At 40.9% G+C, this 16,743-nt stretch overlaps 1 protein-coding gene across 4 annotated transcripts in view; it reads right to left on the reverse strand.

Moving 5' to 3' along the window:
• Positions 1 to 2,113: 2,113 nt before the first annotated feature.
• Positions 2,114 to 16,743, reverse strand: part of znf385c (zinc finger protein 385C) — a 138,872-nt gene continuing 124,242 nt past the window's right edge. For all 4 annotated transcript variants that reach the window (XM_085158399.1, XM_085158401.1, XM_085158398.1 and 1 more), the window contains 6 exons: positions 16,153 to 16,372; positions 9,996 to 10,355; positions 9,643 to 9,830; positions 8,325 to 8,423; positions 7,700 to 7,789; positions 2,114 to 5,379 (listed from right to left, as the gene is read on the reverse strand). In XM_085158399.1, the coding sequence (XP_085014525.1) occupies positions 5,149 to 5,379; positions 7,700 to 7,789; positions 8,325 to 8,423; positions 9,643 to 9,830; positions 9,996 to 10,355; positions 16,153 to 16,372 (1,188 nt within the window). In that variant the 3' untranslated portion in view covers positions 2,114 to 5,148. The remainder of the gene's footprint in view (positions 5,380 to 7,699; positions 7,790 to 8,324; positions 8,424 to 9,642; positions 9,831 to 9,995; positions 10,356 to 16,152; positions 16,373 to 16,743) is intronic.

Consider the following 16,743-nt stretch of genomic DNA (forward strand, 5'->3'; position numbering starts at 1 on the left):
TCTAGCTGTAAATATCAGCTGCTTTTAAGCCATCAGTCGTGTCGCATGCTAGTTGTTGTGCTGACTGCCCACGAGCTTGTGAGACAGAGCATTTGTCCTGAAAGCACAGGGTAAGTTCATCTTAATAAGTCAGGCTGAAGGCGTTTTGAACCTCGCAAAGGCGAGATCAAGTTGTTTTTCGTATTTTGTCCTAAACCACGATGTGTTTATGTGCATTCAGTGAGTCTGTTGGAAGTGTTTGACACATCTGACGAACACTTGGGAACAAGCGGACAAAACGTCTCGCCAGTCAATAGAGAGACCATTTATCATCAATAAAGTAAAGTGGAAGCTGAAGAACCAATTGATTTACTCCACTGCTTAACAAACTCTAGTCTCCATTTGTTGTTTTTTTTGTACCACAAACAGCGGCATCAATACGGCACTATTGATGCTTCTATTTTACAGCACAACAGCATCCCAGTGTTTTGAATATAATCAGGACTATCTGTTGTTTATTAATATTGCAATAGAGATATGCTGTTTTTCAGAAATGCACTTGTGTTACATTCTGACTAGTGACGATTGTGAAATTTCTCATCTTAAATGTGTGTGAAGTCACATTTCCTGTCTTTAAAACTATATTATATTGTTGTAGGAGTAATAAAATCTAAAAAAGTTATTTGCTGTAAATTTATTTATCTTCATTTTTATTTAAAATAATATAGATACGTGTATAATTGTTCATGGAAAGAATATTAAGGCCAATCTTACAGAAAATGTTCATCTTATAAATTATTAAAAATCAAACAAAACTACATAAACACACACATGCGCGCGCAAACACATACAGAAGCAGTGTAGCTTGACTCTTGACTGAAGGAGCAGTGTTTGACCGCAGCAGGAGACAAGAGTGTCACTCTCTCCTTGGAGAGCAGTCAGATAAGATAATGGATCAATATGGCAGACACACCAGTGTCACAGCTTAGCAAGGTCATCGCATCCTTCTGCCATATCACTGAGCTCGAGTAAGTGCCAGGCTCCAATGGTTTTTCTTTGATTGGCACGGCAGGAGGTGGCCAGCTTAATGTTGTGCTTATCTGCTGTTTCCACAAAGGAAGGGCTGACATGTTGGCTTGAGGCGTAAAGGGAAACATCAATATACAATTCAAGGGCTTCTCATCAAATAAAACATTAAAGAAACTGGGAAATTAATACAGACCAAACCGAGCTAAATGCACGATTATCGACTCACACGCGAGGAGTCCAGACCAGATGCTCCTTTGCTTGGTTTCGGTATTTCAAAGCTGGCTTCAATAAGAACAGCACAGACAGGCAACAGTGTATCATTTTGGCAAATACATATTAAATGTGGAAGAGCAGTGATCTGCTGTTCCACAATCCAGGAGGACTCATTGTTTGGCATTAAATCTTTCGCAACAGCTGCAGGTAATACAATGTATTATTTTGGCCATCTGTGGAGACTCATCTGAAGATAAAGAAGATTAGTTTGTCTCTAAACCATATCAGCCACTCAGGTATATTACTCTATCGCTCCTCTGTGTGCCACAAATGCAGCAGTTCCCAGACACAGTAGCTGTAAACTGTTTCCATTTGCTTTCCCACCTATACTTCGTGTCACCGGTCTAGCTGTAAGAAGTTGTTCCTGAAATGGATAGAAGCTGGTAGCTGTGGGATACCACATGAGCAGATGCTGTGAGGGTGTTGCACACTTTCTGAGAAGCCAGAAAACCTGCACCTGCAGACCAGTAAAAAAAGTCTTTTTATTTCAGTTGGCTAGTTTCTGACGCAGAGTGTTTAAAAGGAGTGGCGTTTTGTTAACATCTGAAGCATCTTTCAACTGTATGGAATGTAACTGTAAGTGAAATATTGATCTTCAGAATTCTAAGCATTTGTGTTGTCACTGTTTAATCATTAGCAACCATCTTCCTGAGTTTTCTGCCATTTTTTCTTCGCCCGCCCACACACATATTGTTTTTGCTCAAATATCAGTCTGATTTAAAGTTCTGCCTTCTGGGATGCTTCTGTTTTTCATTTTTATCCAAGACACACAGAGGGACACACACACACACACACACAGATATTATTCCATAAACACTAAAAAACATACACATAAAGTTCTAAAATCTTTATTTTCCAAAATCCACCCCTTCCTCTCTAATGTACAGCACTGTAAGATTTTTTTTATTTTGTTTTTTGTCAATCCATCCATTTGTACAGTGTTTCCTGCTCTCTAGAGCTTTGGAGGGATACCCTGAATGGATGGTCATGTTAGCAGTTGCTCAACCTGTCACCCCTGAGAAGGCCTGGCTAATGTGACATTAGGATCTGAAAAGGCCTTAAAATTACATTATTAATTAAGTCATTGTCAACAAGGAGAAAAAAAAAAAACACGCTGAAAAAATTTGTTTAAATATTCTCTTGTACTTTTAAAAAAAAAAAAGCATTTTGGCAAAAACCATGTAAACAAAAAACAAAATATAAAGCAAAGCATTTGTTCTTTCCCTGTGTGAGCCTACGGTAACATAATCTACTCTCTTATATGATAGCAATTCTTTATGATACAGATAACGATAGCAACTCTGGTAAAATCTCTATAGTTACTCTAGGATTTCTACATATAATTTGCCTTCTCTAGATTCTTTATATTAAGAAAAAGTTTCACTTCTTTAGGTCAGAGTTCCCACTGAGCGAGAGAAACAAACAAACATACAGTGAAGATTAAAGGCTGGCTGGTTCACTGAGTAGTGCGACTGGGGAGAATCATATTAGTATGGCGAGGGAGACCCGGTGGCTTTGCCTGTCCAAAAAAAGGCTTGGGGGATCCTTCAACACAAACGTACATTGGATCACAAGCTCTAGTAGTAGATGGCAGTTATAGGGTTTTCACGACAGATGGCACTGCTGTGTCACACACAACTACACGCGTAGCACAATGGGAAATGCATAGGATTTGCTCCATTACTGTAATTTAAGAGAACATGATTTGGTATGAGCGCCGAGGGAAGGATGACTTGTGTGTGTGTGCTCCGAGTCTTCGTGAGATCTTGTCAAGAGTCCATTTTGGCGTAAGGAAGGGTGAATGTCAACAGCTATTCAGGGTGGGAGGGGGAGACGGCACACTAGCATAAACAGCAATATGACATTTGATGTTGCACTTGTGACACTTATCCAAAACACTTCACTATGACGGCAATGTTTTGCTCAGTGGAAGTCATACAAAGGGTCTTCTGCTCCACTAAAGAGTGAAACAGCAATGTCATATGGCGCTGAAGCACCCTCTCTGCAGCGCAAGAGCAGCTATAAATGGAACGGGCTCAGCCCACAGTCACAACATGTGGAGACTGACCATGAGCATCAAGCATCAAGGGCAGCACCGGGACAACCCATTATTTCAAATGACTCTTCGCTGACATATCAGAGTTGGCCCTTGGCTGTGTTGGAATACATAATACATCGTTACAGGTGTTTACAGTAGAGAATAGATAAAGCCATTGATACACTGGAAACACATCATAAACATAAACATATTGAATGTATTGCTTTAAATGTGAGACTTATCATAGTCCTTAATAAACCATAATGTGATCGCTCTCACCTGATTGTTTTTTTTTTCCCAAAAAAATGATCACTGAAATTGACATGGGATCATAGAACATACACAAAAAAAGCTTAATATAAACACAATTTCCATTGCTTTTTAGGTAAATTAGTTTTAAGGTGCTTTTAATGTGGTTGCCATGGCACTGTGCTTTGTTCCCGCCCACGTGTGTGTGCAGACGCTGCAAGAAGATGTCAATCAAATACTGGTTGAGCAGCCTCCCCACCTACTGTCATCCAAACTTTTTTATCAAGCTCTGAAATCCCATCAAGTCTTCAAGTTATCCATTGTGTTTTCATTATGTGTGCGAGTGTTGTGCTTGTGACCGGGGGAGGGAGGAGGGGGAGGGGGGGTCGCTTTCCCTGCTGCTCATCATCTCATGCTGAGATAACGCCGGAGAAAATCAAGGGCAACAGCGAGGTGACGAAAGCGGGGTGGAGGGAAAGAAAAACAGCAGTCACAAGGGGAAAGAAACTATGGCGTTATAAGACATCCATAGCAGCAGAAATGTTTTCATGCCGCCAGCTTGGCAAGAACATAATGTACAAGTTGCATTGCGTGAATGATGCACTGGGGCAAAAAATCATTCTGAAGACAGATTTGCAAATTGAAAGAAAGTCAAGCTGACAAGTTGACCTTTTCTGGACTGTAATGATTGCTTAATCCTGGGGATACGGGAACGGAAAGAAATCCGTAGGGCTATGACTGTGGCTGTGACTCAGAAAGAAAAAGAGAGACGTGTTTTAATCGTAAGAGTTAAGGGCTGGGAGAGCAGTATTTGGCTGAGGGCTGGAGGTGCAAAATGTTGTTAATGAGGTTTTAACACTTGAGTATACTGTATGTAGTTATTGATTCACACTCTACCCACAAATAGCAGTCACTTTTATCCTTCATAAAAGCTCAAAGTTAAGTGGAGGTAATTCTCCAGACTTGCTTTAACAATTGCCGTATCCCACCTGCAACGTAACCTCAGCATTTGACCTCAGTTGATCCTTTAAGCAACTTCGCTGAAGACGCTGATCATTGAGAGTGGCACGTGCAACCATCTGGATTGGGTTCAGCTGCTTTAATGACCTATGATGACCTTTCATCAAACCTCCAAACCAATACGTTAAAAATGTTTTATAAGAGCATCAAGTAAAGGGACCTTATTTTGTGGCAACCACACTAAACATACATCTAGACTTGTCTATATTTGTTCTCTAATAAATTACACAATAATATTCATAATTCAAACCACGTTGACCCATGAAATGGCTATAAAAGCGGCCTCAGTTCACCAGTCACTGTCTGGAGGCCTGTCCTGCTCCTTGGGTAATTTTAAGAGGAGCAGAAAGAAGGCATGATGGGGGATCTTGGCCTTTTTTAAGAACAGCTCTTAGGCATAATGGCCTTTCGAGAGTTTGAAGTTGTGCACGCTTTCCATTTTAAGTCAGGCAGGCTGCATAGTTTGCGTGTGGCCTTTGTTGTATGGGTCACACTTAAGGAGGGCCTTGGATTTGGTAAAGGGACAGGGGTGGAGCTCAAATGGGAAGTGGGTCAAGTCTTTAGTAGGGGGAGAAGATGATAGGTGTGTGTGTGGCCCGCAGGGGCCCCGGAGCAGGCCGGAACAGTGCAGGGCCCAGGAATGGGGTCTGGATGAAGGTGGTTGTACCCACTGGGTGGCGCAACGCCAGTGGGTTAGTTGCCACTGTGCACAGAGTTGGCGGGGTGAGGGGGCTGGGCAGGAAGCCAGTTGTCAAACTCTTGGTCAGCTGCTTCTGCAAGGCCAGTTTGGTCTGGAGAAAACAGGAAGGGGAATGGCAAGAAGTGAGAGAAGAACACACACGTTTACTGGACAAACATGTCTCCCAAAGCCATGGCCCTTTTTCCACACAGAGCTGCAGCAGAGTAGTACATGTTCTCACTAACAGACCTGGATTCCTGATGGCTTGATTCATTAGGCACCTCTAGTTAAAATCCATATTTTGTAATAACACAGCAAAAACAGCCAACATTAAAAATGTTCTCAAAGTTTAAGCACTGTTCATGTTATTAAGCTAAAAAATAATAGAATGTGCAATCTGCATGTGCAGCGGTGCAGTAACCTTTATACGTCATTACTTAGTAACAACCTTTGGCACTTGTCATAACATCCTCAGTCCTTGCAATATGCAACGCATGTTTAGGATCCCACTGATTTTCTATGATATTCAAGTCAGGGAATGGTAATTCCCATTTCAGAAGCTTTAAGTTGAATTTCTTTAGGTAGTCACCGTAGATTTTGAAGTACATTTTGGATTATTGTCCTAATGAAAAGTTTTACTCTCTTGACTAACTGTATTAGATGTGTAGCCAGAATCTTCTGACATTTTATGGAATATTTTCTTCTGTTTATCCATGGCTTGTGCCACTGTCTGTCACAAAACCTCAAAGCAGAATATTTCCATCCTTGTTCTTAAGCCTTGGCATTGCTTTTAGTATTTCATCAAATGCTGCTCCTTTATTTACCCTTCCAAAGACATCCTTGGGTAATTGCGGCATAAGGGCTCCCCTTTTCCCTTGTCTGTCTACAGCACACCCAAAAAACAACCTCTGGCTTATCCAGATGTTGCTTTTAATACTTTAAATAATGAACTTTGTGATATGGATGTAGGTGAGGTTTTGTTTTTTTGACTCCTATATGTAGGTCCTTTTATTCATGACTGCTGCACACTGCAGTGTGCACTGCCATTTATGTGTCAGCTAAATCTTCCTGCAGCTCCTTTACAGCCATTTGCAGGGTTTTGCTATGCCTAAGATTTATCTGAATGTTTTCTTCTTCCCGTCAGATCCAAAGTTCTCCTCAACTGTCATTTTTAAAATTTACATTTCAGACAAGAAAACTTGCAAGCTGGAAGTGCTCTGACATCGCTTTACAGTCCCTGTATTTGCTTCATTTCAGCTTCACTTTTTTTTTTTTTTTTTTTTTACTTCATAGCAGTCCCCAGGTTGTGAATTTTGATGATTCACAGAGTTTATTAAAGTCTGGAAGGACATTTTTGACCTGCTTCAGAGTCAGTTGAAGTTCAGAAACTTCAACTGGCTTTTGTACATCTGCACAAGTATGTCCAAAAAATAATAATAATAACAGTGCGTTAACGATTGAAAAATGTTCATTTTTAATGTGTTTTTGCAGAGGGGGGGTTTTGTTGTTGCTTTTTTACTTATTTTCATTTTGAAAATCAACAAAATATTAAATTATTCAGAGGTGCCTAACTTCCATAGATCTGTAGACAACAGCTGAAATATAGGACCACAGCATGGATGCACTTCAGCCTTTTTCATCAGGACAAGGGTTAAGCTGGAGGCTGTAACTCTAAAGCTCTCCAATATTAAAGGGATAGTTCTGATTTATTTATTTTTCTTAATTAAAAGGTCAATTGCTTTAATCACTGGCCATGATATAGCTTGAATGAGAAATCATTTACACATTTAAATACAAAAAAAAGTTTAAAACATTTTTTAAAGAAGTAAGAATGTAATATTTAGAAAATGCAAATGAAACTGATCATAAATAAATTGTAGACAATTAAAAAAGAAAAACCTGAAACAGTCTCAAGATAAGAAACATTTAAGTCTCTGTCATGATACCAACTTTAATCACTTTAATTTCAGATCATGCTTCATCCATCATTTTGGTATGATGGCTACAATTACTGCAATATTACTGAGTCTTGGCGATAAGGAACGCTGTAATCGATGAAATAACCAAAAAGCATACGTTGCCATAGTGATATTATCCCGTGAATAAGGAGCAATAGAGAAAACGCAGGGTTAACTTTGAAGATACCTGGATAAGCCCAAACCCTGCTATATAGCACTGGCCACATGGGGTGCCATATTATTTAATGGTATCTGCTTGGTATCACCATTAGCTAGTTAAATAAGTAGCACCTCATGTAAAACATGGAAACAAATCTAAAAAAAGAAAAATAAATCAGAACAATCCCTTTAATGCAAACATGACTTCTTTGTGAGATCTGCTCAGTCCCCTGCCCATGGCCGGGCCTAAAGTTCAGCCAGCTGCAAGTCTCGCCTTCCAATCCAACCCCAGTCTCAGGCTCTCCTGCCACTGACCTGCGAGGAGAGGGAGGTGAGGTTGTACTGGCTGAATGCTTTCTTCATGGCAGACACAGCCACGCCTGCATAGCCACTCCATCTCACGTTCTGTAGGATGGAGGAGGGGGATGAGGAGAAGGAGAGATGGGGAGGTGTATACATGACAGGAGCAGAGAAATGATTAATCTGGAGTGCTGATTCAGGCTGCTGTTGTCAGAGCTGGTCAGTGGGGAGAGCGGGACTATTTTAGAACTGTCTCAGGGGTAGGGGGACTTACTGAGTACAAAAGTGTGCTTAACCTCTATGACAGTTGCAGGCACACAAGCATGCTGCCTCACCAAAACACTGAAGTCCCTGAGTGAACCCTGTGTAAAGTGATCTGCGTGTTTGCAGTTTTCATTGATTTGTTTGTCTGGGCCTGGGTCAAATCAGTTAACTGTTACAAAGAGAAATTAAAACTGTTGTTTAAAAATGCATTAGTTTACAAGCTAGACTGAAATTATTCCAGTTTTGGGAAGAACATCCAAGCATATCTGCTGTAAGAAAAGGCAATTATGCTTTGTTTGTTTTCCTTGAGTGTGTGTATGTGCGCATATTTGCATGACAGTGTTTTGTTTGCCTGTGTCTTTATGCTGAGACTTACCGCTAAGCTGGAGCTTGGCTGGCTCTTGCTGTGGGGGGTAAATTTGGGTTTGGGCGGTTTTCCGGCCAGCCTATCCTTGTGCCTTCTGCTATTCATGTGCTGCTGAGACCAGCGGAAATACCATTAGCAAGCTAACAAGAATCTGTTGTACCACAGTGGAACAACTTCAAGTGTTATCTGCTGAATTAATAATGGATAGACATTGAGTACGACTGAAGTGAAGAGAAATTACGTCACATTACTTTCTACCTCTGCCGCGCTCCTTCTCTGTCTCCAGTACTTAAAGGGTACGTCCTCATGGGATAGAGGTTTATATAAGACTGGTGAAATGCATTTAAGGCTAAAGAAGTCATGTGGGCGCTGACACATGACAACATATCCTGCATCTTTTCCACTCCAGCATATACAGTCCCACGACACAGATGTAGCAGTAAATGAACATCAAACGCAGAGAAATTCAATCTCAGCCCGGTTTGATGTTGGTATAACCAGAGCAAATAGGGAAAGCTTTTGCAATAATGAGAGGTAAATAATGGCTCAATGAGGAGTTAGTTAAAGCATCAGATGGTATCTGTGTAAAAATAACAGCTTGAATGTATTCTGCACTTACAACCTCCTTTCAATTGCTTGATTCATGCATCCGTAAATGAAGCAGCTTTGATTTAAGCTCGCAGATTCCCCCCATCAAGGTGACGTTAAAATTGTCTCCCGGATCGAGTAATGTCTTTAAAATCTCATTATTCATATTTATCACTTTAATGCACATCATTTTTTTTTTTAGCTTTTATAACTGTGACATTACAGGGCAATGTGAGTTAAGTTCAATATGTAATATTAAACCCTCAGTGTCTGGGGTAATTGTGTGTGCAGACACTTTTGTTTTCTAATTAATTCTGTGGCCACATCATCTGTCTGTGAATGTGAAGTAATTATACAGTATGCAACATTTTATCCGAGTGGCATGATTGGGCTAGAGTGCTTTTCCCTGCAGAGTCAATAGCACTTTTATGTCCTTTTGAACAAAATCCTACCAGGTTAGCAAGATTCTCACTTAGTATGCATTGAGAAACCTGCAGGACTTTCCCAAGCCCATGTTTCCCTCCTCATATTTCATTTTATACCACACAAGAAGGATAAATAAGTCTGAGAGTGTTAGATCTTGAATTTTGTTCCCCTGCCCTCCTACGAAACCTGTGATACCCTTTGTGGTGCTCGTGTTAAATACGTTTCTTTTTATTTATGCCAACTCTTATGCGATGTGAACAGTACCTCCTTTACAGGGCAAAAGGTGTAAATGATACATTAGTAATTATTTTACCTGACTCAGTTGGGTCTCAGAATTCACATAGATCTCACACACTTCACACTGGAAGTTCTTGCTGGGAACCCCAACGCTGCCTTTGCTGCCCAGCCGCTTACTCTTGCAGCCTGCGCGAGCTGCCACCACTTTGCCCCTGCGTCGTGGCAGAACACTGTGACCCTCCAGCATCAGTTTGTGCTTTGTACCTAGTATAGACAGCAGAGAGTTGGCAGGTAGGTTGTAGTGTGAGTATATAATTTGGTAACACTGAACCAAATGTTGAAAATGTGCAAATGTGAAAAAAGATTTCAGAACATTTCTGTTTTCAAGAAAGAAAGTGCAAGCCTCAAGGTCACACATCACGCTCTCACCGCTGTTATGTGCTTCCAGTTGGGAGATTGAGTTTACTGTGACTTTACAAACAGGACAATGGAGGTGAGCTTTGCTCTTCTTGGGGTCTTTGTCATCATCTGTACCGGGCACCCCATTTGTGCTCGATGTCTCGGCACGGATGCCTGACTCGTTGGTTGATCCCACAGCCTCTGGGACTTCAGGGGCACTGGTGTCTGAAGCTGTCTCAGAGAGCTGTGAAGAAGGCGAAATCTGAGGGGGGGAAAGAGTGACCAGCTCCATAGAAGAAACCTCAGATACAGGTGTCAGCATAACCGAGCTCTTGGGATTCTCCTCGAGCTTCACCTCCAGGTTGGCTGATTCTAGATCAGACTGAAGACCTGTAAAAACATTAAGAACGGAAAGAGAACAATAGCTGACTATTATTATTTAACAGCATTCAACAAATACAGTTTAATCCCTCTGAACTCAGTGGAGAGATTGTTTTTTGTCCACATTAGCTTGAAGCAATTGGCCTCTCCCAAAAAGAACAAATGTCATTGATGGTTCATCATGAACATGTTGCATCACTAGTTATTATTTTTCTTGACATCACTACTACATAATTCACTGAAATTCATTGACATTGGTAGCCTATTACTGTGTGGACACCCTTTAACAAATAAATAGAAGTTTATTTCAATTTGAATACCTTGTTTATTTCTTCCTCTATGTCTAAAGTACAGTGTATGTGACATTTGGAGGTCTAAATGGTTAGAACCTACCCATACACTCCTATGAAGCCTAAAAAGTGGAAATGTAATTACTTGTTAAACTTGTAATGAATAGTTGCATTTGCAAAGTAACATTTCCTGGGCTGACTACAAGCTGTTTGATCAGAATTAATATAATCTCTACAGAGCATGATCCTGCCTGAAAAACAATCAGACTCTCACAAAACCTAACATAAAACGAACAGGAATATACAGTGACCAGATGAAAATCTTCAAAGAAACATTTTTTTCATGATAAGGTGATGAAAGCCAGGTTAATAGAACCTATCATGTGGTAGCCTTGAGGAATTCTCTGATATAGTATCAGCTTTTGTTTTAAATCATGTGGAACAGACTGGATTACAGTTGGCTTAGGTAAGTAAATGCCATCAGCCTCCTCCCATTCTTCTTTCTCTCTTTCCCCTTTTTCGTTCTCCCTCTCTATTCAAATATCAAGTGGACCTGGAGTCTTAGTCAAAATAAACAAACCCATCGACTGCTGGCCCCATAAGTAACTGGAGTTCCATTACACGTCTCCCCTTCACCCCATGGCCCTCCCGAGGGAGTCACGCACTTCACCCCAGAGCACCGTGTGCTACGCTCAATGAATATCTCCATTTCATTTGGAGAGTGTTCGTTCTTTCTTTCTCTCCCTCAGCTCAGACACACACACACACACACACACACACACACACACACACACACACACACACACACACACACACACACACCACCCTGTGCTCCATTGATTTTTCCTTTTTACGTCCCAGAGTAAATTCATCATTGGAGATAAGGGTCTTCCTTTCTCATTACTACTAAAGGAAAAGAAACTATATAGAAGCAAGATTAGACAGTCCCCTTGGTGTAATGAGAGTGACCCTTGAGGGATCTGAGCTCCTCTCGAGGGGGGTGGGGGCAGGTATGATCCTGAGTGTTGGTGAAAGACTGGGCCACCTGAGAAGTCTCTAGAGGGGAGTGATACTGATCAGTGGATTAAGCAGAGGAAGACATGGGGGTTGGTGGGAATCAAAGCCCTCAAAAATCCAAGGATTTAGATCATGAGGTACCTCACTCTGTGCTGCTGGATGAATATCAAATACCCCTGCTGAGTTTCGGCAGGGGTAAGAGCTCCATTTTTAGAAACACTACATTTCAACAGCTAAGAAAACCTTTACTCTTCCACCATTAGTGCTGAAATAAGTCTATAATTCATGCAATTATTCAACATGAAACTGGTGCCCATTTTGGTAATTTATTAAGACAAACTAACTAGATTTCTGGCACCTAAAGAATAAAATGCTGAAGAAGTCAAATGTAACAAATTAAATATTTAGATCCAGATTTGACTAGGGGGTGGCATGGTGGGACAGTAGTTAGTATTACCCTGTCACAGCAAGACTAATGTAGGTTTGAAGAATCTTGTCTCTATCTGAAGTTTGCATGTTCCCCATGTGGGTTTTTGCCAGGTTCCTTCTACAGCATTATGATTGATTAATTGGTGACTGTTTGTAGGTGTGGAATAGAGCATACTATAATTAGCATCTTTGTGTTAGCCCCCTGAGTGAATATGTGAATCTGTCCAATGTGCATCTAATAACAGGTGGATGTACCAAATGGTACCTGTAACAATTTTGATGTGCAGTATTTCCTTATATTAATGCCATGACTTTGCCACGCATCCAAAAATGCCTTTTGTGTCTCCTTGTCATTTGTCCCATTTGTCCTCTGACTGTTTACATTATAAGCAGAGACCAAAACTAGCAAAATATCAGATCAAAGGCTCGCTCTTAGCAGGCCTTCTGTGGAGCAGAACTACAGAGCAGCAAATTATGGATCACTGATAAGCAGGTAATCATCATATTTCTTTAACCTGAATAGGACTTAATCTATTAAATAGTTAATCTTTTGACAGTCTAGTTTAATAAAACAGGTTTTAATAGCTTTTAGTTCTCTCAATTCAGCAGACTGATCCGCTGAGAACTTTAACCACTGCCAAAATAACAAAAAAATATGGATACTGGCGTCATTAAACACAAATTCTCTTACACATACAAGCGCCGAGCACTTGATTTAGCAGGCAAGTGCTGATTCAAGGCAGCTTCAGAGCATAAACAACTTCTCTAGGGAAAACTCTCGCCTTTAAATCATCATTACTGTGGTGACAGACATAGTCCCAGCAAAGACGGGTTCAACAGTGGAGTCAATCAAAGCCAAAGGTGATTGATGCTTGTCATGATTGATGCCGGCTCTCTGTCTCTTAGCACCAGCCTGGTGCTCTGTTCACTTGCTCAGTCGCTGCCCTTTGTTAGGATAGGACATGGTTTATAAGCATCGATTAGTCCCCTTTGTACAACTCCCTGTCCTTTCTGAATGTATGGACTGTTGAGGTTCCCTCCAAGAAAGAATAGTTTGTTTTAAAGTGAAATAAATTAAAATTTTTGTAAGCAAGAAGAGCACTTTTGATCATTTGAAGTCATGAAAAAAAATTGAAAAAAAAAAAAACATTTTCCTAAGAGTTTATATATATATGTTTTTCATACATTTTTCTTTTTAATACTTGTTTTGCAAATGATAAACTGGCTCGAAATGCCCTCAAGCCACGATCCAGTTGGATGTTTTTGGCCTTATCCGTGCATAAAGAGATTTCTATGGATTCTATGAATCTTTTAATGTTGTGTGATAATGAAATCCTCACTGAAATTCAAGCTCTCTCTTTCACACAGAGGTGAATCCCTCTCCATCTTTACATTTGAAGGATTCAGCCTCTCTGTGATGCGCTCTTTTGAATAGGCAATCACATTACTCAACACAAATGGCTGTGTGAAGTTCTACAAGGCATCTTTTGTTAGCATCACACACATATTTTTTTTCAATTTTCATTGCTCCTGACTAAACTTCAGCTGTTTTTGTGAAATCTAATATTTTTGCTTTTAAAAGACTGGGACATTATTGCATTCTGTTTTTAATCAACATGTCACAGCACTTTTTGAAAGCAAAGTTGTACACCATTTGTCACTGCACCTCTAAACAACGAATAGAATTTCATTCTACAGAATAACATTGTTTGCCACTGCCTTCCTAACTGCACTGTTTTCTGAACTCACACAATTATGGCTAGATTTACACAATGAAATCACAACACTGTGACTCGGGTTAAAAGCAGTACTTCATTATCCTCAGAAGACCTTTGTCATCACGGTTACAATAATTACCAACTGGATGAGGTGGTCGGGCATTAAAGAAACCAACATGTTGTGGGATGGTTACCGAAACAATGATTTTGAACACATGCATTTATGTCTCACCCTGCTATACTGTTATGAATGCATGTGTCCTGCTATTATTGGTTCTCTTATTTGTGCTGTGAAAAGGCTTAAACTTTAATTACCCACGCCACTCCATGGTGGCAATTCTCCAAATTCTCTTGGAAAACATCTTGTGTTTAATATACACTTTGAACCACATCCAGTGCTGATGTCGACAGGTGGCGCACGAGTAGTAAATGTCTTCTGTGTCTAAATGTGCATATAGGCATTTTCTAATGAGGCTGAGGAAGCTGACCTTGTGGGTTGAGAAGAAATCTGTTTACTCTGAGCCAGGGAGCCAGAGTGCTAAGAATAGCAGACAGGTGTGTTATTGGCTCCTGATGGCACACAATGTGGGCATTAGCCTCAGACAGCTCCTCACCAGCCTTTACTTTCATGGCAGATATAACTCATTTCATAGAATGTTAATTTGGAGCACTATTCCATTACAGTTTGGCATTGTGGTGCATGCCAGCACTGGCTCGCACTGCTGCATTTCAATTTCACATTAGGCCAATCACACAATTGGGCTTATTATAGAGTGTTCCTCCTCACAAAATTGCTTTAGAACTGCAAAATTATTCACAGCATAAAAACTAGCATTGACTTATGTACTTTCTCTCTTCACTGATCCCCTCCTCCATGTTCTTTCTCTTTCTCGTATTCTTTCCCTTTTCCCTCAGCGGTCTTCATTCATTTCATCTTATCTTTCATTTTCCACTCATCATCTCATTTCGTCTCTGCTGTTGCATTCCTCTTTCAGAGCTCTCCTTTGCAACAGCGGAATATTAAAATGATATTTGATGAGAGCGTTATCAGGCTTCTACTCTTTTGTCCACTTTCTCCTTTCTGAAGGAGACTCAAAAAGTGCTCCAGGCAAAAAAAAGTGTGTGTGTATGTGTGTTCATGTGCATGTGGACATGTCTGTCAGATGGGATAAAGCGGAAAAAGTCTCTTTCCAACCCCAGCACCTTCATATCTCGTCTCTGATATTCCATCTAGCATCCAAGAGTATTTTTGAATTTCTGCCGAGACAGTGATCTTTTCTGTGGGAGGAAAGTAAAAATTTAAAAGACAGAGGGGGAAAAAGTGCTCTGGCTCTTCTCCATTCCCATCAGCTGTGATGGATAAATGAAAAGTGTGGACCAAGACAAGAGCAACATGAGATGGTAATGGGCTCACTCTGCAGTCAAAATGCCACCGGAACAATTCATGCTCTCTGAGGTAAAGTTGCAGCTGGGCGGTGAGAAAAAGTCAACATTGGTTTTCTGTTGAAAGAAAACCAATGCACTTCTATTCCTTTATCACAAGTTAAAATGTCTATATTTACACTGCCAGTGTGAAAACATTTGAACTTTTTTGTAAAAGAAGATAAGTGCCTTTGATGTCTTCTAACTTTATTTTCTATTTGACAGCCCATTAAATGAATGCTCTCGCCACAATCTGGAACCCTCTCAATTCTCAACCAGCAATATATGTTTTTTTCTTTTCATGCTGCACAGATACACCAATTCTGGTTCTGTAACTACCCTCTGCATCTAACTGAGATTGAGAGCAGAGAGCAAAGAGTAACTGAGGTGAAGTCAAGCAGTCGAAATCAAGAGGCAAAGGGGGTAAAAATGACCCCAGTAAGGCTTTGATCGATCCCAGTCTGCCCCTGTATTTACACAGCATTTCTTTATCCCAGATTTTTCCCCATTCCCATAGCATCTGAGCCTTCCATCCATCACAAGGCACAAAGACAGAGGACCAGTTCAGAAAAGTTCTAGGGGAAAAAATGTGAGTTACAATTTCAGAGGTCTGAATTTATAGTGGGGATAGGAGGCCAAGAGGATGAGGGATAAGGTGTACGGAAGATATAATCTCAAAGTGTAACACACTGGAGCTGAGAGAAAGGGATAAAGGTGGCCAAGATATGGAAGGGGATGGAAACTGTCAATAATGTGAGAAGCAGATTGGTTGATGGGGTTTAGAAAGATGCAATGGAGCAGAAGAGGAGTTAGAGGAATCAAAGCGTGATAGAGTGATATCAAGAAGGTGGAGAGGATTGGGGAAGGATCGGTTACAAATAGCACACTCTTGCAGATGCCTTCATCCCATCTTTCTGCCACTATACCTACTTGTTCCCTCCTCTAAGCAAGTATCCATAAGTGTGGGAAGGGCTGCCTCAGATGTAGATGTCTTGCTTATGTCCCGCTCTCGTTCCCGGTCTCTGTCTCGGTCTCGCTCTCTCCCTGTGGATGAGGACTCCCCAGCTCGTCGCTGCCTGTTTTTCTGGGCCTCCATGGCTTTGAGTTTACGCGCGTGCTTGTGACCTTTATAGTGGGCCTCTGCTTGGTTCTGTGGGAATATGAGACAAAAACAGGGCAAAAAGGAAAATCAGAAATTACTTCATGAACAATCTGCTAGAAAGACTGGAGTTCGCGTGCAATAAATGTTAAAATGCATGCCTGGAATATTCACTCTCTCACAGGCATACGCGGGCGGCAAAGAGTAGAGCCTGTTTCTACCTGATAACAGTGCTGGCACGTTGGGAGGCCAGAGGTATAATTGCATGTGCAATATGCAACAAGAGAGAGGATTCCATCTCTACAACTAGCCTATAAATGCTCACTGTGAGAATCAGCCTCTGCAAAACCTAGACGCATCTGGCAATACATGCTAATGTCACACACATCTGAGCGCTCGCGAGCACGCACAAACCCACAAAC

The sequence above is a fragment of the Neolamprologus multifasciatus genome, chromosome 4, assembly GCF_963576455.1.
Source record: "Neolamprologus multifasciatus chromosome 4, fNeoMul1.2, whole genome shotgun sequence".
Taxonomy (NCBI): Eukaryota; Metazoa; Chordata; class Actinopteri; order Cichliformes; family Cichlidae; genus Neolamprologus; species Neolamprologus multifasciatus.